General features: G+C 47.9%; 1 protein-coding gene across 1 annotated transcript; it reads left to right on the top strand.

Annotated features, from left to right (window-relative positions):
- On the top strand, window positions 1-26,934 carry RGS14 (regulator of G protein signaling 14). The gene is made up of 16 exons (XM_043989641.1): window positions 1-139; window positions 325-541; window positions 13,164-13,185; window positions 13,518-13,696; window positions 13,787-13,879; window positions 14,012-14,155; window positions 14,606-14,752; window positions 15,143-15,254; window positions 16,358-16,470; window positions 16,735-16,944; window positions 18,214-18,290; window positions 18,676-18,802; window positions 19,686-19,767; window positions 25,580-25,626; window positions 25,711-25,822; window positions 26,057-26,934. The coding sequence occupies exons 2-16, from the start codon at window positions 497-499 to the stop codon at window positions 26,293-26,295; spliced, it is 1,749 nt and encodes a 582-aa protein (XP_043845576.1). The 5' UTR covers window positions 1-139; window positions 325-496; the 3' UTR covers window positions 26,296-26,934.
- The last annotated feature ends 854 nt before the right edge of the window (window positions 26,935-27,788 follow it).

Raw genomic sequence — 27,788 nt, 5'->3', positions numbered from 1 at the left:
CGGGAAGGGCAGGGAATGTTCCCTTGGCTCTGGTTAGGTTTGGGTTCGCTAGAAGTTGCTAAATGTGTATGTGTGTGGGAAGGGGGAGTGGGGCTTGCCTGAGTGTGTGCCCGTGAATACAGAAGGGGACTTGATCTGAGTAAGTATGAGTGTGTGTGTGTGTGTGTGAGTGAGTGTGTGTGTGAGTGTGTGAGTGAGTGTGAGTGTGTGTGTGTGAGTGAGTGTGTGTGTGAGTGTGTGTGTGAGTGAGTGTGTGTGAGTGAGTGTGTAGGAAGAGGCATTCTCTTCAGAGCCTACTTCTTTCTGTGGTTTTCGTCTCCATAGATACACTTCCTGTGGCAAAGAAAAGAGGTAGTGAGCGCTGTTTCAGGATGTGAGGGATTCGGAGCAGTCGCCCCGTGCCTGCCCTGCCGCGCTCCCCCTTTTGACTGTGCCAGCTACCCCTCCAGGGACCCATGGTCTCTGCCCGCATCGTCGGGGCCCCGTGACAGGAGGGATGCCAGGAAAAGCCAAGCACCTGGGCGTCCCCAACGGGCGCATGGTGAGTGACCACATGGCCTCTGGGGCCAGCAGCCTGTGGGAGGGAAGGTCTGAGACACACCCAGGGAGGGACCCGGTGCCTGGGACAAGAGGACCGAGCTGAGCCACTTGGCCCAGGGATCCGGGACCAGCAGAAACAGTGCTGGGCTTCTGTTTAGGGTTTGAGAAGCTAAGAGGTGGCAGTGGCTGGCAAGAAGGTTGGCATCTCTTCTCAGAGAGTCCAGAACAACTCCTTCTGTATTGGCTGGCACAGTGTGGTATTGCTGTTTAGCCCAGGAACCGTCAACCTTGGCTGCCTGTGGATCTGGGGGGAGACAGCCACCGCCCTTCTCTCTCTCTCTCTCTCTCTCTCTCTCTCTCTCTCTCTCTCTGTCTTCCTGTGTCTCTCTGTTTTTCTCTCTCTGTCTCTCTGTCTCTATCCCCTCCCCATCACTGGGCACCCCCTGGGTGAGTGGGCACAGGGCTTTACCTCCCTCCCACCCCTTCAGTGGGAGTGCCCCTCATTATTATGATCATAGGTCAGGGCACCATTCAGGATGCTTCCCTGTCCCCGGAATACCCCTTAAAGCCTTATCTTGTTTACCTTACAAAACTGCTATACCCTCACCTCAAATGCCACCCTCCCTAAATGCCCTAGATGCCATCTTGTTGCTCTGTTACCTGATGTTCATTCCTCTCCTCCCCCTTTGTTATTGGGAGCTGCCTGCCTGGCTGCCATGCGCACCAGGAGCCCTGATGCCCCCCGCCCACCTCTCCATAGCACCAGGGGGAAGGCACCTCCTCCCTCTCTTCTCTCTAGGCTCTTGGAAGGAAGGCAAGGGAGGGCCTGGGAGAAAACGGAAGTTTGATCATCCTGACAGGGCACTGTCCTGAACTACCTGCCTCCTTCCTGGGGGAATGGAGTGCACCATACCTCCCATGGGTCTTGGGAACTCCCTTCAGTGACTTGTGCCTCTGTCCTGCTGTAGGACCTCCTCCAGGGTTAGGGTTGGGTGGGATGGACTCAAGCCAATGTGTCAAGACTTCTTAGCATGGTGTCCTGTGGAGTTTTGTATCTGTCTACACAGCGCCAAAGGCAATACCTCAAATGCAGCAGGTACTTGATAAATGCTCGTTAGATTGGATTTTATTGGACTGGACTGATGAGCAATAGATTTGAAGTCAAGAGATGGGTTTAAATCTGCTTCTACCACTTACTAACTTTGTCATCTAAAGATCTCTGGGCCTCAGTTTCTTCCTTTTTGTAGAATGGAGCAATCAGACTCAATGATCCAAGCACAGAGTTAGACATCAGTTACTTGTTACCTGTGTGACTAGTCATTCCCTTAGTTTACTCATCTGTAAAATGTAGCGATGTGGGCATAGGATTGGAGTAGTAACAATAGTAATTGCAAACATTTCTATGGTGCTCTGTGCAATTCGCAAAAGCTTTTACGTAAATTATCTCACGCCATCCCTTTTGGGTGGACTCTCATCTTCCTTTTATCTCTGCTTGCCATGATTTTACAAATTCAAGGCTACCAAGAATGAAAAGACCACTGCTTCTGGAGTCAGAGGGCCTAATTCCAAATCCCATCTCTGATGCTTAACTATGTGCCCTGGGTCCATTCATTTAATTTCCCCAAGCCTCGATTTGTTCTCATCATCGTTGTTGTTGAGTCACTTTCAGTCGCATGCGATTCTTTGTGACCCCATTTGAGGTTTTTCTTGGCAAAGAGACTGGAGTGGTTTTCCATTTCCTCCTCCAGCTCATTTGACAGATGAGGAAACTGAGGCAAACAGGATGAAGCAAATCGCCCAGGGTCACACAGCTAAGTAAATGCCTGAGGCTAGAGTTGTACTCAGGAAGAGTAGCTTTCCTAACTCCGGGCCCTGCACTCTACCCACTGTGCTACCGAACTGCTCCTCAGTTTGCTCATCTGTAAAATGAGAGGGTTGGGCTAGACAGACTCTCAGATCCTTTCCAGGTCTAGAACTATGATTCTCTAGGGACAACGTCCTAAAGACATGCAGCCATGAGGGATGGGTTTGTAGAGCATCAGGAGGGGGAAGGAGGTGGGGTAGCTAGATAAGTTTGGGGCAGCCAAACTGGAGGACAAGTGAGAAAGGGGTGGCCCATAGGGCTGGCTGCGGTGGGGGTGGGCCTTGGTTCAGCTCCTTCCTCTATTCCTAGCTTCACCAGGAGGTGGGTCCTAGACACAATGTCCCATTAGCAGGAACATTTCACCATGGCCAGGTGCCTATGCCTGCACGATGCCTTCAGCTATTCTCTCTCTCCAATCTGGCTTCATCTCATTCCAGGCCTCGATTTTTCCATCTGCCAAATGGGACTAAAAAGAATCAACAAGAACAGAGACAGGAGCTGGGAGGTCTGCTCCAGCAGATCACTGAAGTGATTGACTTGAGAATAGAACTAGCCTCCTGGGCCAGTTTCTTGTCATCTATCCTGGTTCCCCCTTGGGGAGGCGGGGCAAATTTGGCATTACTCAGCTGGGAGCAGAGATGTCCATTATGCTTCACATCCCCAACTCCCACACAGCCCCCTCCACACTGACCCCATTGTTTGGCTCCTGACCAGCAGGCATCTCAGCTCCTGAGGACAGAGCTGTGTGTCTTCCTTTCCCCTCCTTCGGTCTCTTAGAGAACGGCCTAGTGAGCCCCATCTTGTCCCTAGTTCTGAATCCTTTCTGAAGAGCTACAACCTTAACTCTCATCTCTACTGACCAAGCCTCCTCTCCTTTCTCTCCCCATGCCCCTTTCTCTTCTAGCTTAGGTGTGAGGAGGACCCCCTGAGTTAGATGGTATAGGATGGCACCCCAAGTGACATGTTTCCCAGTGGGGGTGGGGGAGGATAGAATGTGACATCGAAAATACACATACTATACCTCCAAAAGCTAACTGAGCTCACTTCTGTCCTTCCCCTGACTTCCTACCAAACTTTCAAAGTTTACTAATGAAGCCAAGCATCCCCCCCTCTCCAACCATCCAACACTCAGAAGAAGAGAGAACACTCTGGGTTCAGAGAGATTTATTCCTGCAGAATGTCAGCACCTGGTGTAACAGTAGGGGATGGGAGCTGGCAGCTGGGCCAGTGCCTGGCGCATCCAGGCAAGCAGGATGAGTCAAGTAAGTCAGCAAGGACTCCGTAGCCCACCCTTTGCTTGGGGGTTTAGGGAAAGACGAGAGAAGGGGTAGAATCATCCTTGTCCTCCAGGAGGCTGTGAGCCACCTGGGGAGGTTGTGCATGCATGGAAACGTTCAAGGACAGAGTGAACCATTGGTTACTAACAGTTAGGTCAAGGGGAATATTAGAGTCAAAGAACGTTAGAGCTAGAGGGGAGGGGCCTTAGAATTCAAAGTGCCCAGGAGGATGCTGGAGCCAACTCCTGAGGCCAGGAAGAGCCAAATATTACATTTTCAGTGTGAACACTGACCCCTCCTAAACTGGCAAATGACACAAATCTGGACTTGGTTTACTGTCTGGTTGATTGTCTAGACTTAAGAAAGTGATAGTGGCAGCTAGGTGGTGCAGTGGATAAAGCACTGGCCCTGGATTCAGGAGAACCTGAGTTCACATCCAGACTCAGATACTTGACACTTACTAGCTGTGTGACCTTGGGCAAGTCACTTAACCCTCATTGCCCCACAAAAAAAAGAAAAAGAAAAAAAAAAGGAAGTGATGGAGACAATAATAATAATGTCCTAACACTCAGCCCCAATAGCAGCTGTAAATTGTTCACCAGCACACTCCTGATGGCACCCACCCCCTTCCTTTATAGGTTAAGGAAGTGAGGCCCAAAGGGAGGGAGCAAGTGATTTGTCCAAGGTCATACAGCTAGTGAGTGACTGAGCTGGGATTTCCTGTTCAGTATATGCACGAGAGGGCAGAGGCCAGGAAATGAGCTTCCTCTGCGCCTGCCTTTTTCCTTTCCTCTACCACTTCTGAGTGACCTAGGACAAGTCACTTACCTGCTCTACGCCTCACTATCCTCATTTGTAATAGATAACCTCAAAGGTTCCTTCTAGCTCTAAATCTATGATCTTAAGAGTCTTTGATCCTTCTACTACTCTGATCTTAAGAGTCCCTGTTCTAGGGACTCTTTGCAGCAGCCAGGTCTCAGCAGAGCCCTTGCCCCTGCCTGTAGGTCTTTTAAAGGCCCTTTCAGCTTGAGAGGCGTTGGATAAAGGATGCTAGGTAAATAGTATGCCCCGCCCCACCCAGAGTCGGGGTGGAGTCAGATGCTGGCCTCCGGGCTTCATCCGGGAATTAATAGGTTCCTTAGCTTTTGGGTTCAGACAATCAGGCCATTTGAATAAGGCTGGACTCAAGAGAAAGGAAACCAGCATTTCACTAAAGAAAGCTAAGCCTCCTTTAGTTTGAAGAGAGGAGTAGAGAAGGGGCTGGGGCTCTGGGAATTGGGAGAGTGGCCCACAGAGAGGGCCAGAGTAAACTCTTGGCATGGGTGGGGCCTTCCTCTGAGGCAGGGCATCCTATTGCAAAGTGAGGAAGACCTCTTTTAACACATCTCTCTCCCAGTCAGTCACCCCTTCCTACACACATATAACCTGGAAATCCCTCGCTGGTCTGTGGGGAGCCCTGGTTAACCCCCTTTAAACCACAGCTCCTCAAAACAACCATGTAGTCACAGCCCAAAGAAAAGCTACTACGTCATAACAAGTCTCTGTAGCCCAGAAGAGTGCTACCAAAACAGGCCCCCCCCTGCTTCTTTTCCTGTGCTCACTGCTCTGTAGTTTATGCCCTGTACATGCCGCACAGTTCTCATAAGCTGCACACACCTCGTGTACACCGCATACATGGCCCATGCCTCCTGTACATCCTGGGGGGGGGGGGCAGACACACACTACCCAACAGCCTGCAGTCCTGATGTGCCCAGTGCAGACGTACACATCCTACACCTGCATGTACTGAACAGCCCCTACACATGCCACAACTGACAGACACCCCATACTCCATGACCACCTATCAACCTTATACTCAGCAACTCTGCGTAATCTGGACAATCTGTGCAAGATACACCATTCTCAAAATCTGTGTCCGCTCACTATATATCTTGGACACATCGAAATTCCTACCTTAGGTATGCTATATAATCCATACATTGCACACCCTACATATACTTCATAGTCCCTAACCCTAGAAGCTATTACCGGGCTCAGTGGATGGAGTACTCAGGAAGATCTGAATTTGAATCCTGCCTCAGATACTTACTAGCTATGGGACCCTGGACAAATCACTTAACTCTTTTCAGTTTCCATTTACCCATCTGTGAAATGGGAAGAACCATAGCATTTGCTTCATTGGGTTGTGACACTGGATCAAACAAGAGAATGTATATGAAGCTAACTTTAAATTAAGTCTAGCTATCATTATTGTTAAATATAGCATGACTTCCATACATGCCTGTCACACACACACACACACACACACACACACACACACAAGTGTACTACACATTTGCACCTTGGACAGGCTCTCCAAACTTCTGTCCTCCAAAATTTAAATGCAATTTTGCCACCTCTTTAAAAAGCAGGTCTGTTATCGTCTTTCCAGAAATGTGAACCTCTAGTTCAACACTTATGCAAAATAAATGCCATGGGGCAGCTAGGTGGCACAGTGGATAAAGCACTGGCCCTGGAGTCAGGAGGACCTGAGTTCAAATCCTGCCTCAGACACTTAACACTTACTAGCTGTGTGACCCTAGGCAAGTCACTTAACCCCAATTGCCTCACCAAAAAAAAAAAAAATGCCTAAGAACCCTGTGGGTTTTTCTAGTTTTCCACATGTCTTTTTAAAAAAGTCATGACAGAGCCACCCTCCCCACTTTGTGCTCTCAGAGGCTGCTGATCCTGCCTGGCCCTGGCCCTATACCCTGCAAAGGCTGCGCTGGGCAGGGAAGGGTGACCCTCCTATCTCATACAAGGAGAAACCAAGGCACAGGCCTTAGGTCATTCATAGTAATAGTGATAGCTCCAGGGGGCAGCTAGGTGGCGCAGTGGATAGAGCACCAGCCCTGGAGTCAGGAGTACCTGAGTTCAAATCTAGCCTCAGACACTTAACACTAGCTGTGTGACCCTGGGCAAGTCACTTAACCCCAATTGCCTCACTAAAAAAGAAAAAATAGTGATAGCGCCCTCTGGGGTCAGCTGTGTGGTCTCAACAGTCCAAGAATATATTTCTGATGTCTCCCATGAGTGGTTTACAGCAGCCCTGGCAATCCTTCCTAACAATGCACCCATTCTTAGTGACTGATTGTGTGCCTGCCATCCATTAATTTAATGACATCTTTCTTGAAACTCTCTTTTCTTGTTGTTGTTGTTGTTGTCATTTTCAGTTGTGTCTAATTCTTTGTGACCTCATCTGGGGTTTTCTGGGCAAAGATACTAGAGTGATTTGCCATTTCCTTCTCCAGCTCACTTTACAGATGAAGAAACTGAAGCAAACAGGGTTAAGTGACTTGCCCAGGGTCATTGTTGTTCAGTTATGTATGATTCTTTGTGATCCCATTTGGTATTTCTTTCTTTCTTTCTTTTTTCTTTTTTTTTTGCAAAGATACTGGAGTGGTTTGCCATTTACTTCTCTAGTTCATTTTACAGATAAAGAAACCAAGGCAAATAGGGTAAAGTGACTTGCCCAGGGTCACATAGCTAGTAAGTGTTTGAGTCTAGATTTAAACTCAGAAAGATGAGTTTTCCTGACTACAGGCCCAGCACTCTACCTACTGTGCCACCTAGCTCCCTTTTCTCTTTTTTTGTTGTACCCTATTAGTCTAGGAATGGTAAGTTACATGAGTTTAATAACATGTAAACTAGAGTAGACTTTTATTCATCTTAAACTTGCCTCTCTCAAGCTTCCTGGGGGTGAGGGTGAGGAGAGTGCAGCCAGGGCATCCTAGTGACTTGGATTTACTAGAAGCAGGCTGTCATCTTTCGCCTTTTATATGAGGAGCCAATGTGGTCTAGTGGAAGGTTCTCTAGATTTGGAGTCAGGGGACCTACGTTTGTGTCCTGACTGTCACTTAAATTTAAATAGTGTAACGTTGGGTAACTTACTTCCTTTTTCTGGGCCTCCTGTTGTTCTTCATGGGTAAAATGACCCTCACTCGACCTTGCCACCCTAAAGAGCTCTCATCCCATGGCCCCTCTCCCTTCATAGCCAAACTCCTAGAAAAAGTTGCCCATTATCTTTTCCCAATTCCCCTCCCATCAATGACTTCTCCAACCTTTACAATATGAATTCCAACTTCATTACTTGCTGAAAGTGTTCCCTACAAAGTTATCATTGCACTCTTAATTGCCAAATCCCAATGGCCTTTTCTCAATGCTTATCATTTATGACCTTTGTAGTGTTTGATATTGTTAGTCCCCGTCTCCTTCATACACTTTCCTCTCTGGTTTTTATGACTTTACTCTCTCCTGGTTCTCTTCCTGCCTAACTGCTCTGTCTCAGTGCCTCTGCAGGATCGTCACGAATGTCCTGAGCCCTAACTGTGAGTGTAACCTTGAGGGACAACCTGGGACCTCTTCTCTCTCTATTTTTTTCATATAGCAACCTCATCAGCTTTCATAAGAGTTCAGTAGGTGGTGCTGTGGGTAGAGCACTAGATCTGGATTCAGGAAGACCTGAGTTTAAATCTGACCTCAGATATTTACAAGCTGTGTGACCCTAGGCAAGTCACTCATCTCTCTTGGCCTCAGTTTCCTCAACTGTAACAGGGGGGTAATCCTATTGGACATCTCACCCTGGATTTTTGTGGTAGATATCTTACACTTAACATGTCCAAAACCGAACTTGTTATCTTTCCCCCAAAACCTACCCATCTTCTACACTTCCCTGTCCTCATGGGTACCCAAGCTTCCAGTCTTGGAGTCATCTTCCACTTCTCTCCTTCCCTCACTCCACATATCCAGTCAGTTGCCAAGTCTTGTCGATTTTAACTTTCCAGGCTTATTACACAACACCCTCTTTGGTCCTGTCCTTCTTGTCTTTCATTTTACAAATTCAGCTCCCTTCTGTATGCCTTCCTGCCGGCTATCCCTCATTCCTTAAATTTCTCTTTGCCTTTACTTCTTAGAATCCCATAGCTTTCTTCAGAGCTAAGTCCCAAGGCCACTTCCTACATGAAGCTTTCCCTGCTCCTCAAACTGTCAGTACCACTTGGAAATAGTTTTGTATTTAATTTGTATATATTTTATGTACTCATATAGGTACATGTTGTTTTCCATGATAGCACGTAAGCCTCTCAAGAGGCAGGGACTATTTCATTTTTATCTTTGGTATAGAAAGCAATACAAAATGTAAAATAGATAATTTTGATTACATAAAATGAAAAAGTTTTTGCAGAAACAAAACTAATGTACCCAAGATTATAAAGGAAGCAGAAAACTAGGAAAGGGTTTTTGAAACACCTATCTCTGATAAAGGCTTCATTTCTCAAAAAATAGAGAACTGAGTCAAATTTATAAAAATACAAACCATTCCTCAATTGATAAATGACCAAAGGATAGGAACAGGCAGCTTTCAGACAAAGAAATTAAAGCTATCTATAATCATATGAAAAAATGCTCTAGATGACTATTGATCAAAGAAATGCAAAAGAAAACAACTCTGAGGGTATCACCTCACACCTATCAGAATGACAAATATAACACATACACACAAAAAGGAAAAAACATTTTAATCTTCATATCCCCAGCACTTGCTACATGATAGGTGCTCTCCCTCTCCATCTCTGCCACTTTGCTTCAGATACCAGCTAACATCCCAGCTCCTACAGGAAGTCTTTTTCAACTTCCCTCTGTTGATTATTTCTAATTTATCCTGTATATGGTTTATTTTCATGTAGTTGTTTGTATGTTGTTTCTTTCACTACATCGAGAACTCCTTGACTCATGGAGCTGTATTTGACCTTTGTTTATCCAGTGCCTGGCATAGTAGGTGCTTAATAAAAATTATTGCCTGACTGCTTAAATAATGCTTACTAATTGCTGCTTAAAATGTGGGTATTGGATTAGATAATCTATCTGTTAGGTTGTTTCTAACACAGGTGTTCTATGATCTCCTTCATAATTTTATAGATCTTTTCTGACCCTTCCAGAATGAAGAGACTTCATCTTTTCAGTTTGTCCTTATGAAACCCTGGATGTCAGTGGCATCTAAAACCAAACTTGTTACTTAGGAAACAGTTTCCTAAAGATAGCCTCCCAGTCACAGACCCAGAGCGACAGGCTCACAGACACAATCTCAGGATGACAGTCCTAAAGTTACGGCACACAGATACAGTCACTGTCACTCTTCCCAACATACAGAGCTTCAGTCCCAGGTCCACAGAGATGGCCCCACAATCAAAGTCCTACAATGATCAGCACCTGCATTCTTTTTTTTTTTTGCGGGGCAATAGGGGTTACATGACCTGCCCAGGGTCACATAGCTAGTAAGTAGCACCTGCATTCTTTGGGGTGAGGCTGCAGTTGCTGCAGAGTCCAGGGTCACCATTTCTCTTTCTAGGCACACTGGGACTTTCCTGTGTGTCCCAGCTATAAGTGATATTTATTCCTACCGAGCCTTATCCCCTTCAATATTTCACAGTCCAAGGATGCTGGTCATAGATTGAAGCTGGAGGAAACATGGAAGTAATCCAGCCCAACTCAGTCATCTTATAAATAAGGAAATAGGTAGGCCCAAAGAGATCAAATGACTGGTGGGATTTGAACCCAGGTCCTCTAACTCTAAATCAACACTCTCTCCATTGCCTGAATCTGGGGCAGCTAGGTGGCACGGCATATGGAGCACCGGCCCTGGAGTCAGGACGACCTGAGTTCAAATCTGGCTTTAGACACTAACTAGCTGTGTGACCCTGGACAAGTCACTTAACCCCAATAGCCTCCAAAAGAAAAAAAAAGCCATTGCCTCAGCCTCATAAGATGGCATGGTATCAAGATGGAGCTAGCATTGGCAGTTTCCTGGGTCAGGAATTCAGGGAGTCTATGAGCATCACTAGGGAGTGTCTGGATATGTATGAGGTACTAAAAGTCAGACTGTGGAGGGCCCTTAATACCAATTAATGAGTTTAGACTGCTATGAAGAAACTGGAACAGCCTAGGAAGTCTCCATAGGTCGTCACTGATAGTTTCAATCCCCAAAATTGTCACCTCCATTTTGCCATCTTTGCCCCAAGGGTCCAAGGTTCTTGTAGAGCTCATCTCAGATAGGAGAGAAGTGTCATTCTCTTCTCCTGAATGTGGAGAAACTGAGGCTCAGTTGTGTATGGAGGCTGGGTGAGGGTGGGGGAAGTGTCCTAGGGCCACAGACCTTCCAACCTCAATGTCTCCACTGACTCTTCCTTCCCCTTTCTCTTCATGCACATTTCTCCTCCCACTGGGCAGGGTGGAGTGAGGTCTCTTTGGTCCTCACTTCCCCTGCAACAGGCCATAAAAAGCAGCCCCGGAGGTCTAGGAGACTCAGGGACAGGTATGTTGTTGGGAATGCATCTCTACGGGAAGATGACTTGGGAAGTTCAAAATCTGTGAAACACTGGACTTTATCATTCATTATGTTCTCTCTACCATCTTCCTGCTCACCCCTTCTCCTTCCTGCATTGCTACCTTCCACTTTCCTTATTTCCACCTTATCCCAATTTCTATCCAATTCAATTTGACAAACATCAATTATGTGCATTGGTAGAGGGAGTTTCTCATCTGAGATTCCCTATAACAGTGTAATCATGGCCTGTGATTTAAAAACAGAAACAAAAAACAAACAAAAGGTCGCATTTCAAAAAGCTTTAATGTTTACAACATGCTTTCCTCACAACTACCCTGGGAGAAAGGTGGTGCCTGGTATAGCCATTTAAACATCTTTGAGTAATATTTTATCACCATTTGACAAAGTAGAAAACTGAGTCTCAGAAGGTTATGTGGCTTTCTTAGGGTCACAAGGCCAGTAAGGGTGAGACCTGAGATTCAAAGTTTGGTTCTCTGATTCCAATCTAGCACTCTTTCATCCACTGTACATGTCATGGTTATAGGCATGTTAGGCTGGATGTACTAGGGGAATGTCCATCCAGGTGGAGAGATCCAACAGGAAGATGGAATTTTGGGACTGGAGTTCAGGAGAGGGGCTGGAGATAGGGTAAAAGACCTGAGGATTCCTCCGCATATAGAGGCAACAGTTGATACCCAAAGGTCAGAGAAAAAAAGAAGCAGAAGGTTAGGGGAGGACCCATGCTTAAAGGTCAAGAAGCATGGAAGCAGGGGCAGCTAGGTGGCACAGTGGATAGAGTACCAGCCCTGGAGTCAGGAGTACCTGAGTTCAAATCTGGCCTCAGACACTTAACACTTACTAGCTCTGTGACCCTGGGAAAGTCACTTAACCCTAATTGCCTCACTTAAAAAAAGAAGAAGAAGAAGAAGAAGAATGGAAGCCAGTGAATGAGACACAGGAACAGTCAGAGAGATAGGAGGAAAGCCAAGATAGCATAGTGCAGGGCCCCCTGAACTTTTGGTGGGGAGGAGCTTTTTTTTGTTGTTTTTGCAGGGCAATGGGGGTTAAGTGACTTGCCCAGGGTCACACAGTTAGTAAGTGTCAAGTGTCTGAGGCCGGATTTGAACTCAGGTACTCCTGAATCCAGAGCTGGTGCTTTATCCACTGTGCCACTTAGCTGCCCCCCGCGAGGAGCCATTTGTATAAGTATTTGAACAAGTCTTGAGTCTTGTGAGCAGGGTAATGGGAGACCACAATAGTCAGGTCTGGCATTAGGGGAGGGTCAGAACTAGAGAGTTGTTACTGAGCGTAGGGCTTTTTCTACAGGATGTAGGTGTGGCTGAGAGAAGTTGCTATGGGTGGGGAAGCTCTCTCCAGATCCATCTAGTTTGGCTTCCACTCAAGAGTTTAAGGGATTCCTGGAATTTGAATGTAGCTAAAGATAGGAGAGAGTGCGGTGCATGGGATTAATTCAATGTCAGATGCTACAGAGAGGTCAAGAAAGGACAAGATGAGCTAAGTCTGGCGCCATATCCATTTCCATCTCTCTCCATCCCATCCCCACCTCTTCCATCAGTGACCAGGCATTCAATGGTTTTGTACTTTGGGTACACCAGCTAAATGGGCAGCTAGTTGGTACAGTGGATAGAACACTGACCCTGGAGTCAGGATGACTCGAGTTCAAATTTGACCTCAGACACTTACTAGCTGTGTGACCTTGGACGAGTCACTTAATCCTGTTTGACTCAATTTCCTTGTCTGTAAAATGAGCTGAAGAAGGAAATGGCAAACCACTCCAGTATCTTTTTTTGTTTTTTAGTGAGGCAATTGGGGTTAAGTGACTTGCCTAGGGTCATACAGCTAGTAATTGTTAAGTGTCTGAGGTCAGATTTGAACTCAGGTCCTCCTGAATCCAGGGCCGGTTCTCTATCCACTGCGCCACCTAGCTGCCCCGACTCCAGTATCTTTGCCAAGAAAATCCCAAATGGGGTAACAGAGTCGGACACAACTGAGTAACAACAATGAACACTGGCTAACCTGAGGTTCTGTAAGTAGGGATAAGATCTACCCACCTCTCCTAGCCTAGGCCATTCTCTAGCCTCTTCCCTCTTCTCTCCCACAGGTCCTGGCTGTTTCCGATGGAGGTGAGTCAGAGGAAGGGACCCAGCCTGGATCCTGGTTAAAGGATCAAGAGGAGGAACTCAGATCCCATGTTTGGGTTAGAGAGGAAAGAACAGCCTAGCTTGTGTCTGGCTTTCCTCCAGAAGCATTTTGTGTGTGTGTGTGTGTGTGTGTGTGTGTATAGAATTAGGGGCATGGCTGAGGGGGAAATTAGAGGTTTGACTGGGGTGGGTGGGGAATAATAAATGTTTATTGAATGAATGAATGCATGTATGATGAGGGAGGGGGCTTCCTGGCTTCCTGGATCCTAGCTAGGGTTGATACGTTTCTCTCTCCCTCTCCTCCCTGTCCCTAGAGCTGAGCAGTGTGGTGGGGCCGGAGGGGGCCGGGGAGGGCCGAGGAAGCAGCCTCAGTGTCCACAGCCTGCCCAATGGCCCCAGCAGTCCCTTTACCCCTGAGGAACAGCCTGTGGCCAGCTGGGCACTGTCCTTTGAGCGGCTGCTTCAGGATCCCCTGGGTCTTGCCTACTTCACGGTGAGTGAGGGAGCTGCGAAAGTGAGGAGGGGCATGTGGCTGTGGTGGCCCCTTCTCTTTCCCTGTCTACCTCTCTGTTCCCATGTCTAGGAGTTCTTGAAGAAGGAGTTCAGTGCAGAAAATCTGTCCTTCTGGAAAGCTTGTGAGCAATTCCAGCAGATTCCAGCCAGTGACACCCAACAGGTTGGAAGCTTGGGGCTCTGAGGGGGTAGGGGTGCTGAGGATGGAGGGAGAGGGGCAAGGAGAGGATGGAGGTGCAGGGCTGACAGGCTGCTCCTGGTAACGGCCCTGCTACCTCCACCCTCCCCACTCCAGTTGTCTCGGGAAGCTCGGTGCATCTATGAAGAGTTCCTGTCCAGTAAGGCTCTGAGCCCTGTGAATATTGACCGGCAGGCCTGGCTTGGGGAGGAGGTGCTGGCCACCCCCAACCCTGACATGTTCCGGGTCCAGCAGTTGCAGGTATGGGCCTAAGGAGAGGCCTAGTATGGGGGATGGCTGATGGCTCCCTTCCCTTCCCTCTCTCCCTCACTCTTCATTCGTCCTCTCCATCTTCCCTCTCTTCCTTTTCCCTAGTGAAAATATTTTCCCTTCATAAAAATAAAGATGTAATTTTTTTCCCCATTTTATTTCATTGCCCCCTGGAAATCTATCCATAGACTTTGTAGGAGTCCATGAACCCCAGATCGATAAGACCTGGACTAGAAGATCCCAGAGCTGGGCACCGTCAATGGACCTCGGGCTCCCTGGGCCTCCTGGGGGTCTGTGGCCCCCAGCTTGAGAATGCCTGTACTCAATAATCTCGAAGTTACCTTCCAGCCTCGGATCCTATGCTGCTGTCCTCCCCCTCATCCCTTTCTTGTTCTCCTCCCTTCACATGACTCCTCTTTGTTCTTTCCCTCCTCCCTTCAGATCTTCAACCTGATGAAGTTTGACAGCTATGCCCGCTTCGTCAAGTCCCCCATGTACCGGGAATGTCTCCTGGCAGAAGCAGAAGGGAGGCCCCTTTGTGAGCCAGGCAACTCGGACCCCGCCAGCCCCAATACCACATTCCGGAAGGTGCCCATGTGGGGAGGGAGGGTCTGGGTGGGGAGAATGAATCTCCATTGCCATCCAAGTGTGCCCAGAGCCTCAGCTCTGATTTGAGTAACACACACACACACACACACACACACACACACACGAAAACACTTAAATACAAAAAGCCACCTGGAGTACAGAAGAAGCCTGGGCCTGCACCCAGTTCCCCACTTTCCAGGCAGCTTCTTTCCTTCCCATGGGCACAGAAATGCACCAACCTCCCAGCCCCAGCTCTGAGTGTTAGGGTGGACCAGTATGAAAAATGGGAAGGGTTGGACCACGCCTGGTGCCCTCAACCCTCTGCATAGGAATTGGGAAGTTGGGAATGGGTTGGAGGGGGAGGGTCCTGAATATGAGGCTCTCTCTCAGAAGCCAAAGCTGAAGCCTGGAAAGTCGCTACCATTGGGAGTGGAGGAGCTGGGCCAGCTGCCGAATGCTGAGGGTCTTGGGGGCCGAGGGCCCAGGAAGTCCTTCCGAAGGGGTGAGCAAAGGAAAGCCTGGGCCGGTGGGACAATAGGGGGTCAGGGTGGGATGGTGGAGCCGTGGTTTTAAAGGTCTCTTCTAGTTCTAACATTCTGAGTTTCTATAAATGGATGATTGGTGCTAGACTTGGAGTCCCCAAGGCCTGAGTGCTCAAATCCAGCCTAAAGCACTTACTAGCTGTGTGACCCTGGGCCAGTCACCTACCTCTCAGGGTTGTTGTGAGGATCAAATGGGATAATATTTATAAAGTGCTTAGGGTGCCATAGAAATGCTAGCTACTGTGACTTCTGCTCCCTCCACAGGCAGAGATCTTTGCCTCTCTGTGCTCTAGTAGATGGTTCTGGGAATTGCTATTACCCATCTGTGATCCTAGCCATAGTGGTCCTCAGAGGACAGACACAGGTCCATTCTTGGCTGCTGCTCAAAGCAGGGTAGGGCCTGCCAAACCCCTGGGCTGAGTCATCACAGGGCCAGAGTACAGGATGCTAGCCTGAGCAACCATGGATTGGCAATCCCATCAATTTAGAACAATTCCCTCCGATAATACAGATAGTAACCCATCTACTCTTGCCCATCCTTCAGTACTCTTGTCTATGTTCTCCCACAAGTTCACCATAGAGCGACCTCCCAGTTTTCTGGAGAAATCAAGGAAGGCCTCCACCTAGTGAGAGTTCAGGTGCTAAGTAGCCTCTCAGTACCTGAGTATGACAGGACCTCAGAGAAGCTCTTGGCCTCTCTCAGAAGTCACCTCTGAGGGGCAGCTAGGTGGCGCAGTAGATAGAGTACCAGCCTTAGAATTGGGAGGACCTGAGTTCAAATCCAGCCTTAGACACTTACTAGCTATGCGACCTTGGACAAATCACTTAACCCCAGTTGCTTTAACGCAGAGATGTTTGTGTATATAATTATGTTTCTGTATTGTGTTATATGTATGCTTGTGTATACATATATATGTGTGTTTTCTTGAATAATCCTGACCTGTCTCTACATCTTGGCCTCCATCTCTGAGCAGAACTGGAAAAGAAGCTATAGGAAGTTGCTACATGTGAGGAGGCAGCTGGGAAGGGGCTTATTTAAACACCTTATCTCTCTTCCCTTCAGAGTTAGGCACCACCAATGGGAGCTCAGCCCTTCGCCGAGAGTCCCAGGGCTCCCTCAACTCTTCTGCCAGCCTTGACCTCGGTTTCCTTGCATTTGTCAGTAGCAAATCTGAGGTGAGGGTCTCTCTCCTCCCACTGCCCTTTACCTCTTCTGCCAATGACCTAGGGTGGGCAGCTTTCTGCTCCATATCCTCTGCCCTGGCTCTCTGCCCTGGTCACCTGCAAGCCCTCCCCTCCCCCAGTGATTTCTCCTCTCCTTTCCCCCCGGTAAACAGACCCTCTCTTCTCCATGGTGTGATCCCATGTATTTCCCTGCTCTTACTCACAGTGTATTTATGTATGTCTGTGCGTGTCTGTGTGTTTTTGTCATCTACCCAGACTCAGAGTCACCGGAAGAGCCTGGGGGGCAGTGAAGGAGAAGGTGAGGGTCGGGTTGGACGTTATTGCTGCGTGTATCTGCCAGATGGCACGGCATCCTTGGCACTGGTGCGCCCTGGCTTAACCATCCGCTCTATGCTGGCCAGCATCTGCGAGAAACGAGGCCTGTCCCTGCCTGATATCAAGGTTTACCTGGTGGGCAACGAACAGGTAGGAACTGAGCCCTAAATATCAACCTGAACACCCGACCTCCCCCCAAGCACAATACCAACCCTAACCCCAATTGTAAACCTGATCCCTAGTCATGCCCCTGCTACTGATCTGGTCTGTGGTAGAGATAAAGAGCCCTACTCTGAAAGTCGGCATCCTTGGGATCCTGCATTTGCCACTTTCTTACTGTGTGTGTGACCCTGGGCACATTCCTTTCCCTCCCTCGGCCTCACTTTGTTCATCTATAAAAATGAAGGACTGAGGGGCAGCTAGATGGTGCAGTGGATAGAGCACCAGCCCTGGATTCAGGAGTACCTGAGATCAAATCAGACCTCGGACACTTAACACTTACTAGCTGTGTGACCCTGGGCAAGTCACTTAACCCCAATTGCCTTGCCAAAACCAAACAAACAAACAAAAAAGGATTGGACAAGATGATACCTAAGGGGGTCTTCCACCTCCAACATTCTATGATCATAGGAGTTAACAACTGGCACACCACCTTGCCCAGCCTTCCAGGAATTTATAATCTATCATGGGTCACACGCAGGGCAACGACAAAATGAATAGCTGACAAAACAAGGCCAACTAGGCTGAATGGCAGATGGATGGTAGGAAGATGAGTGGGGGCATCAGGTGATGGTAAGACTGGGCGTGACTGTGGGTGTGGAAGAAACAGAATTGTGGGAGAGGCAGGTGTGAAGGATTTGAAAGACTTCAGGGCTTAGTGCAACTAACGCTAACCTTCGTCCCAGTCTCTCCATCCATTCTTTTTTTTTTTTTTTTTTAGTGAGGCAATTGGGGTTAAGTAACTTGCCTAGGGTCACACAGCTAGTAAGTGTTAAGTGTCTAAGGCAGGATTTGAACTCAGGTACTCCTGACTCCAGGGCCGGTGCTCTATCCACTGTGCCACCTCGCTGCCCCTCTCCATCCATTCTTAACAACTTAGGTCTATTCTTCTCCTTGTTCCTAATACTAACCCCCACCCTCCATATGCCAGGGCTCAGAGCCCCTGGACTGTCTGTTCTTGAAGGTATCAGAAGGTTCACAATATCAGACCTAGACACCAGGATTTTATGTTTTCCCAAGTCCTCTGGCCTTTAGAAGTTATTCCTGGAGAAAGAGAGAGAGAGAGACACAGAGAGAGAGAGAGAGAGAGAGAGAGAGAGAGAGAGAGAGAGTAGGGGGTAGGGTTCTTCCTTTGGGTTCTCCAGGGCCTAGGGAGGGGGCCTCCAGTGTGTTACTGAGCCCCTGGGACTGTGTCCACAGAAGGCCTTGGTCCTGGATCAGGACTGCTCGGTGCTGGCTGACCAGGAGGTGAAACTGGAGAACAGGATCAGCTTTGAGTGAGTGCCCTTCCCTTCTGTGACGGTGGAGCCCAAGGCCTCCATCTCTTCCCCTTGCCTTGCCAGACAAGACCAACTCTGGATCTTTGGGGTGGGAGGGGGCAGGGTGAGGGTAAGGATTCTATGTGTGTTTGGGGATGGGAGAGAGACAGAGAAACAGATCCCAAGGGATTGGGGGATAGATAAGGAGAATCAGAGAGAAAAGACAGAGACAGAGAGACCCTTTTCCATCTTCCTGAAGAATGGAACACCTGAATTCAAGGCCTGTCTCTGCTATCAGCTAGCTGTGACCTGGGATAAGTCACCTATACTTTCTGGGTCAAAGGGGGAGTTTGGAAGACAAGGCCTCCGAGGTTGCTTCCAGCTGCGACATTCTGTGCTCTAGGCTGGAGATCACAGCTCTGGGCAAAGTGGTCAGGATCACAAGCAAATCTTCCAAACGGCTGAAGGAAGCCCTACTCCCCATCCTGGGAAAACACGGCCTGAGCCTGCAGCAGATATCAGTACATCTGGTGAGGTCACTCCCCACCCCTAACAATCCCCACACTCACCTGTGCTTGTATTGGCCCAACCCTCACCTAGGGCATTGTCCCCTATCTTTCCTCTGCCCTCCCTGCTCAGGAGAGACAGACAAGGACTTCAGGGGAGAAGGAACAGAAGGGGTGGGCGGGGGGAGGCTGAGAGAGAGGAGGTACGTGGGACACTGAGGGAGGAAATTCAGACGGAAGGGTAAGGAGGCACTGAGGCCTCCGACATGCCTGGCACTAGGAATAAAGAGATCAAAAACCTCAAAGCGGCTCCTGTGTAAGAAACCCACATTATAAAGGAAATGGGGCACACACCTGTGCTGAGATAAGTGCATGCCAAAGCTGCCCAAAGTAAAAGCCAAGCAGGCAGGCAGTGAGCTGTGCTGGACAGAAAGCTGGCGTCAGAGGCTGGCTGCAAGTCCCCTCTCTGGACAAAGCACTCAAACCCTCGGGATGTTCTTCTAGATTACAAACGACCAAACCCTTTCAGAACCACACTGGCAGAAAGGATTCCCTCTGGTGATTAGAGAAGGAGGAGGGAATGAGCATTAATTAAGCACCCACTATGTGCCAGGCACCATCCTAAGCACTTTACATATATCATCTCATTTGATTCTCCCAACCCCCTCCACTCCCCACCCCCCACCTCACACACACACACACACACACACACACACACACAGGTAGGCAATTAAATCACAGGTTTAGATGGGGGTGGGGCTGGGGGAGCAATTCTGATAAGGGGTGGGGTGGGGAGGGCACTAGCACTTATGGGCATTCAGGAAGACCCCCTGTAGGAGGTGGCACTTGAGCTGAGCCCCAGAGGGAGCTATGATCTCTGCCAACCCCTGACCCTGTGCCCCTACAGTCAGGCGAGAAGCGGACTCTAGATCTGGAGAAGCTTGTGAGCTCTGTATCCGCCCAGAGACTCGTCTTGGACACTCTTCCAGGTACAGGGGCCCACAGGCTCTGCGCCCCCAAGGTTCTGTCACTCATAATCTGCCCAAGCCCTGTGCTGCTTCCAGAGGGAGTGCAGAAGTGGGAGACACCAGCAGGGCACTAACGGAATTCCATTTAAATCTATTCAAGTCAACAAGAACAACAACAACAATGATATTATTAAGTACCTGTTTTGTTCAAGGCCTTGTTACCGTGCCAGTCATCTAGGGTCATTGCCAGGTTTGGGGTGTTGAAGGGAAGCAAGAGCTTTACTGCTAGGGGCAGCTTGGTGTGATGGGAAGAACACCAGACTTGGAGCCAGGTTCAAGGCTTGGCTTTGACATTTAATCACTGGTCAAGAAGTCACGCTTCATCTTACTCTGCTTGTTTCCTCATCTGTGAAATGAGGACCTTGAACCAGATAACTTTTAAGATCCTTTCCAACACTTAAACTCTGACCTATGTGAGCTGAAGTAGTTGTGGAAGGTCTCACAGGAGAGGCAGGCTTTGATGAATCTGGAAGGATATCCTAAGGGGGGGGACTAGATGGTGGAAGGCCTTGAATGTCAGCTTACAAAGTTGTACTTGATAGATAATGGGCAGCAGAGCATCTCGGAACCAGCAAGGGCCTAGTCTAACTCCTCCCTGATCAGGAATCTTCTCTGCAACGTTCCAAACAAATCTATCCACCCTTGGCTTAAAGACTCCCGGTCATGGTGACCTCACTATCTCCTGGGGCTTTCTGGCTTTTCCAATGGAAAAGCTCTCTAGTTTTTAGGTAGCTCAAGTCATAAGAAAGTTTTCCTTTTCATCCTTATGTCTCTCTGAGATTTCTTCTCTATTTCTACATTCTGGGGCTGATTAAAGCAACTCTAGACCCATTTTCCTAGGATACCTCTTCAAATACTTAAAGATAGCGATTGTGTCCCTGAGGGCAGCACAGTGGACAGAGTGTCAGGAAGACTCCTCTTCCTGAGTTCAAATCTGGCCTCAGACACTCACTAGCTGTATGACCCTGAGCAACTCACTTCACCCTGTTGGCCTCAGTTTCCTCATCTGTAAAAGCTGAAGGCTTTTTAATTTAATTTATTTATTTATTTGAGGGGCAATTAGGGTTAAGTGACTTGCCCAGGGTCACACAGCTAGTAAGTGTTAAGTGTCTGAGGCCGGATTTGAACTCAGGTCCTCCTGAATCCAGGGCCGATGCTCTATCCACTGCGCCACCTAGCTGCCCCTGAAGGCTTTTTTACAGTCTGAGTTGGAGAAGGAAACAGCAAAGCACTCCAGTATTTCTGCCAAGAAAATCCCAAATGGGGTCACAGAGAGTTGCACTTGACTAAAAAAAGGCTGTGTCCCCATGAGGGCTTCTAGTCCAGAGGCTCAGCATCCTCTCTCCTTTCATCTGAACCACATAACGTTGTGACCTCCAGGTCCCTTGTTCACCTAAGAGTCGTCATGACAGAGGTATTGGTAGCGGTCACGGTGCAAGGCCAGTTTAGAGAGGCAGAAGGCAGAGAAGGAGGAGGTCATTGGGCCAGCTCTGGAGGATGCCCACAGTGAGGGGTCAGCAGGAATGAAGTGACACAATAAAGGGAAAAGGGAAGGAACAATCAGAAGGGTAGGAGAGAGACCAAGGAGGAACAGTATCATGGAAGCCAAAGGAATCGAGTTTCTAGCAGGAGGAACTGGTCACATGCCACAGGGAGGGCAAGGAAGCTGAAGACTGAGAAAAGCCTAGTGGGTTTGGCAAGACCTCAAAGAGCCACATCAGTGGAGTGTGGGAATAGAGGCCAGTTTAGAGGAGCTTAAGAAGGGAGTAGGTCAGGTAGGCAGTCAATAAACATTTATTAAGCCCCTACTGTTTGCTAGGCACTTTGATAAGCACAGTGCTGAGCAAGGGGAAGCAGTGGTCGTAGATGCCTTATTTGAGATGTTTGACAGTGAAAAGAAGAAGAAAAATAGGATGGTGGCTAGAAGAGGTAGCGGGGGTCAAAGGGGGACTTTCTGTAGATAATAGAGAGGGAGGTGGAAGAGACTGGAGAAGAAAGGGATGGATGATTGGGGCAGTGAGACCTCAAAAGACAAGAGGGATGGGATCTGGGGCACACATCGAGAAATTAGCCTTGGAAAGGAAGCAAAAGACAATCTTTCCTTTGAGAATGGAGGAAAGCGGGCAGCTAGGTGGCGCAGTGGATAAAGCAGCAGCCCTGGAGTCAGGAGGACCTGAGTTCAAATCCGACCTCAGACACTTGACACTTACTAGCTCTGTGACCCTGGGCAAGTCACTTAAACTCAATTGCCTCAGCAAAACCAAAAAAAAGAGAGAGAGAGAGAGAGAGAGAGAGAGAGAGAGAGAGAGAGAGAGAGAGAGAGAGAATGGAGGAAAAGATGAAAAGGATAGAGAGAAATATGTGGAGGTGAAGAAGCAGAAGTAAGGGAGTCCAGGCCTGAAATGTTTCCCCCTAAACACACATGCATATACATACATGAACATATTGATACACATGTACACACATGAACATATATACACAGTCCACCCCAAATAATAATAGCTCCCATTTCCCTAAACCTTTAAGATTTACAAAGCACTTTTCTCACAATAGTTCTGTGAGGTAGACAGTGTAGTTATTATTACCCTCATTTTATACATGAGGAAGCTGTCTCAGAGAGATTAAGCCATTTGTTCCATGTCAGACAGTTAGTAAAGGTCAGAGTTAGGATTCAAACCCATTCTTCATGACTAAGTACTTTTTAATTAAATTATTCTTATTGATATCTTTTGTTTTTAACTCTGCCAAAATGTCTCCCAGTAGCCTTCCCTTTCCCCTCCCAGTAAGCCATCTCATATAACAAAGAATATTTTTTAAGAAAAAAAAAAAAGGAAGAAGAGGAAAAAAATGAGAAAAAACAATCAATACATCAAAAAAGTCTAGAAATATGTGCAGTGCTCCACACTGGTGGTTCTACCTTTACAAAGGAGAAAGGAGTGGGAACAGAGTGTCTTCTTATTTCTCTTCTTTAGGGCCCCTCCTTGTTCTTTGTAATTTTGCAACATTAATTTTTTTTTTTTTAGTGAGGCAATTGGGGTTAAGTGACTTGCCCAGGGTCACACAGCTAGTAAGTGTTAAGTGTCTGAGGCCAGATTTGAACTCAGGTACTCCTGACTCCAGGGCCGGTGCTCTATCTACTGTGCCACCTAGCTGCCCCAGCAACATTAATTTTTAATTTTTTTGATGTATGGTTGTTCTTTCCATTTACATTGTTGTTACTGTGTATATTGTTTTCTGGGCTTTGCTTACTTCACTCTGTATCAGTTCACATTGATCTGTCCAAGCTTCTCTATATTCATAACATTCATCCTTTCTTTCTTTTTTTAGTGAGGCAATTGGGGTTAAGTGACTTGCCCAGGGTCACACAGCTAGTAAGTGTTAAGTGTCTGAGGCCGCATTTGAACTCAGGTCCTCCTGACTCCAGGGCCGGTGCTCTATCCACTGCGCCATCTAGCTGCCCCCATTCATCCTTTCTTACAGTACAGTGTCATACTCCATGATGTCCATGTCCCACGCCTTGTTTAGCCATGCCCTGATGGATGAGCATCTACTTCTTTTATAATTCTTTTTCTTTTTCTTCTTTTGGGGTGTGGGGCAATGAGGGTTAAGTGACTTGCCCAGGGTCACACAGCTAGTAAGTGTCAAGTGTCTGAGGATGGATTTGAACTCAGGTTCTCCTGAATCCAAAGCCACTGCACCACCTAGCTACCCCTTCTTTTACAATTCTTTGCCAGCACCACACATGCTGCTATAAATGTTTTGGTGTATATGAGGACTTTCTTCTTATCAATGACCTTCTGACTCCAAGCTCCTTCTCTGGTGCCAGACTGTGTCTCAACAGCCTTTATTTTGACCCTCTTATGGTAGCTGCTAGGCAGCTAGGTGGTACAGTGAATAGAACACCAGAGGCTGGAGTCAGGAGGACCTGAGTTCAAATCCAGCCTCAGACACTTAGTAGTTGTGTGACCCTGGGCAAGTCACTTGACCCGGTTTGCCTTGGTTTCCTCATCTGTAAAACGAATAGAGAAGGAAATGGCAAACCACTCCACAGTGTCTTTGCCAATAAGACCCTCCCAAAAAGGGGTCACAGAGTCGAACACCACTAAAAAACAATTAAATATGGCACTTGCTGACTGTCCCACTCATTTGACCCTTAATCAGGTGTGGCTTCTCATCTTCTCTAGTGCTATCTTGAACAGTTACCTATTAAATCTCTTAGTATTATTTAACTGTCAGGTGTTAAATCTTGAATTGTTATATAACTCTTTAGTATTTTTAAAATGACTAAACAGCAACAAATAAAAATTGGATCTGTGATATTCTATCTTCTCTGACTATGAGCTCCTAGAGGATAAGAATTATGTCGTTTTCATTTCTGAGTCTCTCACAGGGCACAGGGCTCTGCCCATAGTGGGTGATTCTTAAATTAAATTTGATCCACCCAGTGCCCATTATTTAGTGTGTGCCTGCCCCTAGCAAGGTCCTATGCTGGAAGTGAGGCAGAGTAATAAAAGCTAGCATTTAGATAGCACTTGAAGGTGTGCCAAGCACATTGTCTGATTTTATCCTCACAACAACCCTGAGGCGTAGGTGTTGTTATTATCCTCTTTTTACAGAAGAGAAAAGCATCGAGGCAGACAGAGGTTACAAGGAACTTGCCCAAGGTTACAGTTAGGAAGTTATCTGAGGCTACATTGGAATTACCAGACTTCAGGTCCAATGCTTCAGCCACCGTGCCACCTCGATGAATTTGATTTGATGGGTTTTAAGAGAGAACACTGGATTTAGAGTCAGAAGACTTGGGTTTGAATCATAGCTCTGATACTATCTATCTATCTATCTATCTATCTATCTATCTATCTATCTATCTATCTATCTATCTATCTATCTATCTATCTATCATCTATCTATCTATCATCTATCTATCTATCTATCTATCTATCTATCTATCTATCTATCTATCTATCTATCTATAGCTCTCTATCTCTCTCTATCTATGCATCTATCCATCCATCCATCCATCTATCCATCCTTCTTTCTCTCTTTCATCTTTCTGTTTCTGTCTTTCTTTCTGTTTCCATCTTTCTGTCTATCTGTACCTATAGCTATTTTTCTATCTATCTATATATGTCTATATCTTTCTATCTATTTAAATATTTTTTTATCTATCACTTAACCTCTCTGGACCTCAGTTTCTCTGTAAAATGCAGGAATTGAACTAGATGTTTTGAATGTGTCTTCCCGCTCTAAGTCTTCTATGTAGGTAAAGTAAGAGGCAGCATAGTGACTAGACAGCCAACCTTGGAGTCAGGAAGATCTGAGTTCCCATACTGGTTGTGTGCTCCTGGGTAAATCATGTCAGGCCTCAGTATCCCTGGAAACTCTCCCTATAATATAAATTGTAGAGCAGGTACCAATTTGTGCAGGTAGGTAGAGTTTCCCCACTGGGAATTTGCTACACCAATGAAATCATAGTTCTAGTTAAAACATGTTTGGGGTGGGGGGGCTGGGGGAGAAAGCGGGAGTCAAAGTCATCCATTCCATAGCCAGGGGCAGGAGGAGTGGGGATTTGGGGAGAGGAGGGTGTAGCATATAAAAAAATCTTTCTAGTCTGCCGGGAACAACTGAGACCCAAAGCTCCTTCCTTTTCCTCTTGTATTGCCACCAGAATGGGGGAGAGTGTCACACCTGATTCACTCTCTTGGGGTTCACAGGGAGGTGGGATCAGGCAGGGGAAAGTATGGTGGATCTCAACAAAGCCACTTTATTGCAGGTGTGAAGATCACGAGAACTGAATCTGCCTCTCCTAGTCAGAGTCAGGTAAGGCTGGGCCAGGCCCATTTCTTCTCTCTCCCCTAGGAAGCTGACACCTCCCCAGAAGGCACTAATGCAGTGTCCTTGCAGGGCGGCCCCCTCCAGACTGAGGGAAAGACGTCACAGCCTCCCTCCCTGCTCACCAACTCGCTGGCCGAGGGGACCAGAAACACCGGGAAGCGTCACACGTGTGACATTGAAGGTGCCAGGCCACCCTTAGTTCTGGGAACAGCTGGGGGCAGGGAAGGAGCTTCTGGGCCCTCTCTGAGGGAGTAAGGGGGCAGGGGCCTGGGACTGGGGGGGCTGAAGGGGAACACACCCAGGGGAGCAGTATGTGCTGAGCTGGAGAGGAAAGAGAGGAGGGGGAGGCTGGAGGATAAGGGGATGCGGTATTGTGCCAGCCCCTCCTGAGTCCCTGTTCCTTTGGCCCTACCAGGTTTGGTGGAGCTGCTTAACAGGGTCCAGAGCAGCAGAGCTGATGACCAGCGGGGGCTGCTCCGCAAAGAGGACCTGGTGCTCCCGGACTTCCTGCAGCTGCCGGCCCAAGAGCTGAGCCTGCCTGAGGAACAATCCCATGCTAAGGCTCCACAGAGCCATCCACCACAGACTGAGCCCCCTGCCCCTGCCCCTGCCCAGGGGGATCCAGCAGACTCCTCAACTTCCCTTGCCCTCTGACCTCCAGCCAGCCTCCCCTCCCGTTCCCCAGGCAGGGCCTGGGCTGCTTCTCTCCACCTTTGCTACTGCATGGGGCCAGGCCCAGGGCTGTGCCCCTGGCTGGCTGTGCATGCCATTGTGGGCACGCTGTATGGGGCACAGCATGAGCTCCCGCATCTGTGTGCGCATGCATCCCATGTGTGTGTGATGCCCCATCTTCACCAGCCTCTAGGAGACAAGCTAGGATAAACTAGAGCGAGGGAGGCCACCAAAGTCCCCCTACTTCATCCCTCATTTGCACATCTACCCTCCCTCCCAGGTCATCCTTCCCGCTTAGGATAGGCACTTGCTAATATCTGGAATGATAGTAGTCATCTAGTTATTTGGGTGAGAGGGAGGGTCCACAGGGAGGTGCAGGAAGCTGTGCAACCTCCATTCGACCCCTGCCACCCCTCTCCTTCCCAGCAGGCTGGCCTGGAGGAGTGGGTCGCCAGCACGGACTTGCCCCTCAACCCAGGGGGCTTTGAGGGGCTGGGGTGGAAGGTCACCACCCTACTTATATATACTGTAAATATGTAGTTTGTGGATGCTTCAGGCAGGTAGGTGTGGACCTAGATGTAAAATAGTGTTATTATAATAATTATTATTCTTCTGCCATGATGTGTGGTGTTGTGTTTATGACAAGAGACCTCCATGCTTGTTGAACAGTGAACACCCGTGTGATGGCGGTACTCGGGGGGAACTCTCGAAAATGCTTTTTAGGACTCTGGTGCAGAGTCTCAGGAGCCCCTAATTGGTACAGTGAATAGAGTGCCAGGCCTGGAGTCAGGAAGACTCATCTTCCTGAGTTCAAATCTGGCCTCAGACACTTACTAGCAGTGTGACCCTGGACAAGTCACTTAATTCTGTTTGCCTCAGGTTCCTCATCTGTAAAATGAGCTGGAGAAGGAAATGGCAACCCGCTCCAATATCTTTGCCAAGAAAACTCTAAATGGGGTCATGAAGACTCAAACACAACTGAAATGACTCAGTAATACAGCCAAAGAGCACAAGATGCCTAGGAAAGGAGACCAAATACACCTTGTGTTGCCTTCCTGTTACTGGAGACATACTCACATCAGGGAAACTCTCCATGAAGCTCATACCGTGGGGCCATGTCCTTTTTGAGGGCTGAAGCTTACCTGGCTTTGATCTTTGCTGCTCAAACGAGTCCCCTAAAAACATCAATCTTGGGGCAGCTAGGTGGTGCAGTGGATAGAGCACCAGCCCTGGAGTCAGGAGTACCTGAGTTCAAATCCGGCCTCAGACACTTAACACTTACTAGCTGTGTGACTCTGGGCAAGTCACTTAACCCCAATTGCCTCACTAAAAAGGAAAAAAACCCAACCAAACAAAAAAACATCAAGCTTGTGATCCACCTAATTGTCCACTGGCAACTGGTCATTTGCCTTCTTTCTTAGATGGCTCTGCTAGCATGGCCTTCCTATGCCTCACTGTCATGATAGGGGCGATGT

The sequence above is a fragment of the Dromiciops gliroides genome, chromosome 2, assembly GCF_019393635.1.
Source record: "Dromiciops gliroides isolate mDroGli1 chromosome 2, mDroGli1.pri, whole genome shotgun sequence".
NCBI classification, from domain to species: domain Eukaryota; kingdom Metazoa; phylum Chordata; class Mammalia; order Microbiotheria; family Microbiotheriidae; genus Dromiciops; species Dromiciops gliroides.
The sequence above is the reverse complement of the archived record's forward strand: the minus strand, read 5'-3'. Positions and strand labels throughout refer to the sequence as shown.

Coding starts and splice junctions, on each gene's coding strand:
- RGS14 (XM_043989641.1), top strand. CDS start 497: ATGCCAGGAAAAGCCAAGCACCTGGGCGTCCCCAACGGGCGCATG. Junction 542..13,163: donor GCGTCCCCAACGGGCGCATG/GTGAGTGACCAC, acceptor TCTCTCCCACAG/GTCCTGGCTGTTTCCGATGG. Junction 16,471..16,734: donor TTGTCAGTAGCAAATCTGAG/GTGAGGGTCTCT, acceptor TCATCTACCCAG/ACTCAGAGTCACCGGAAGAG.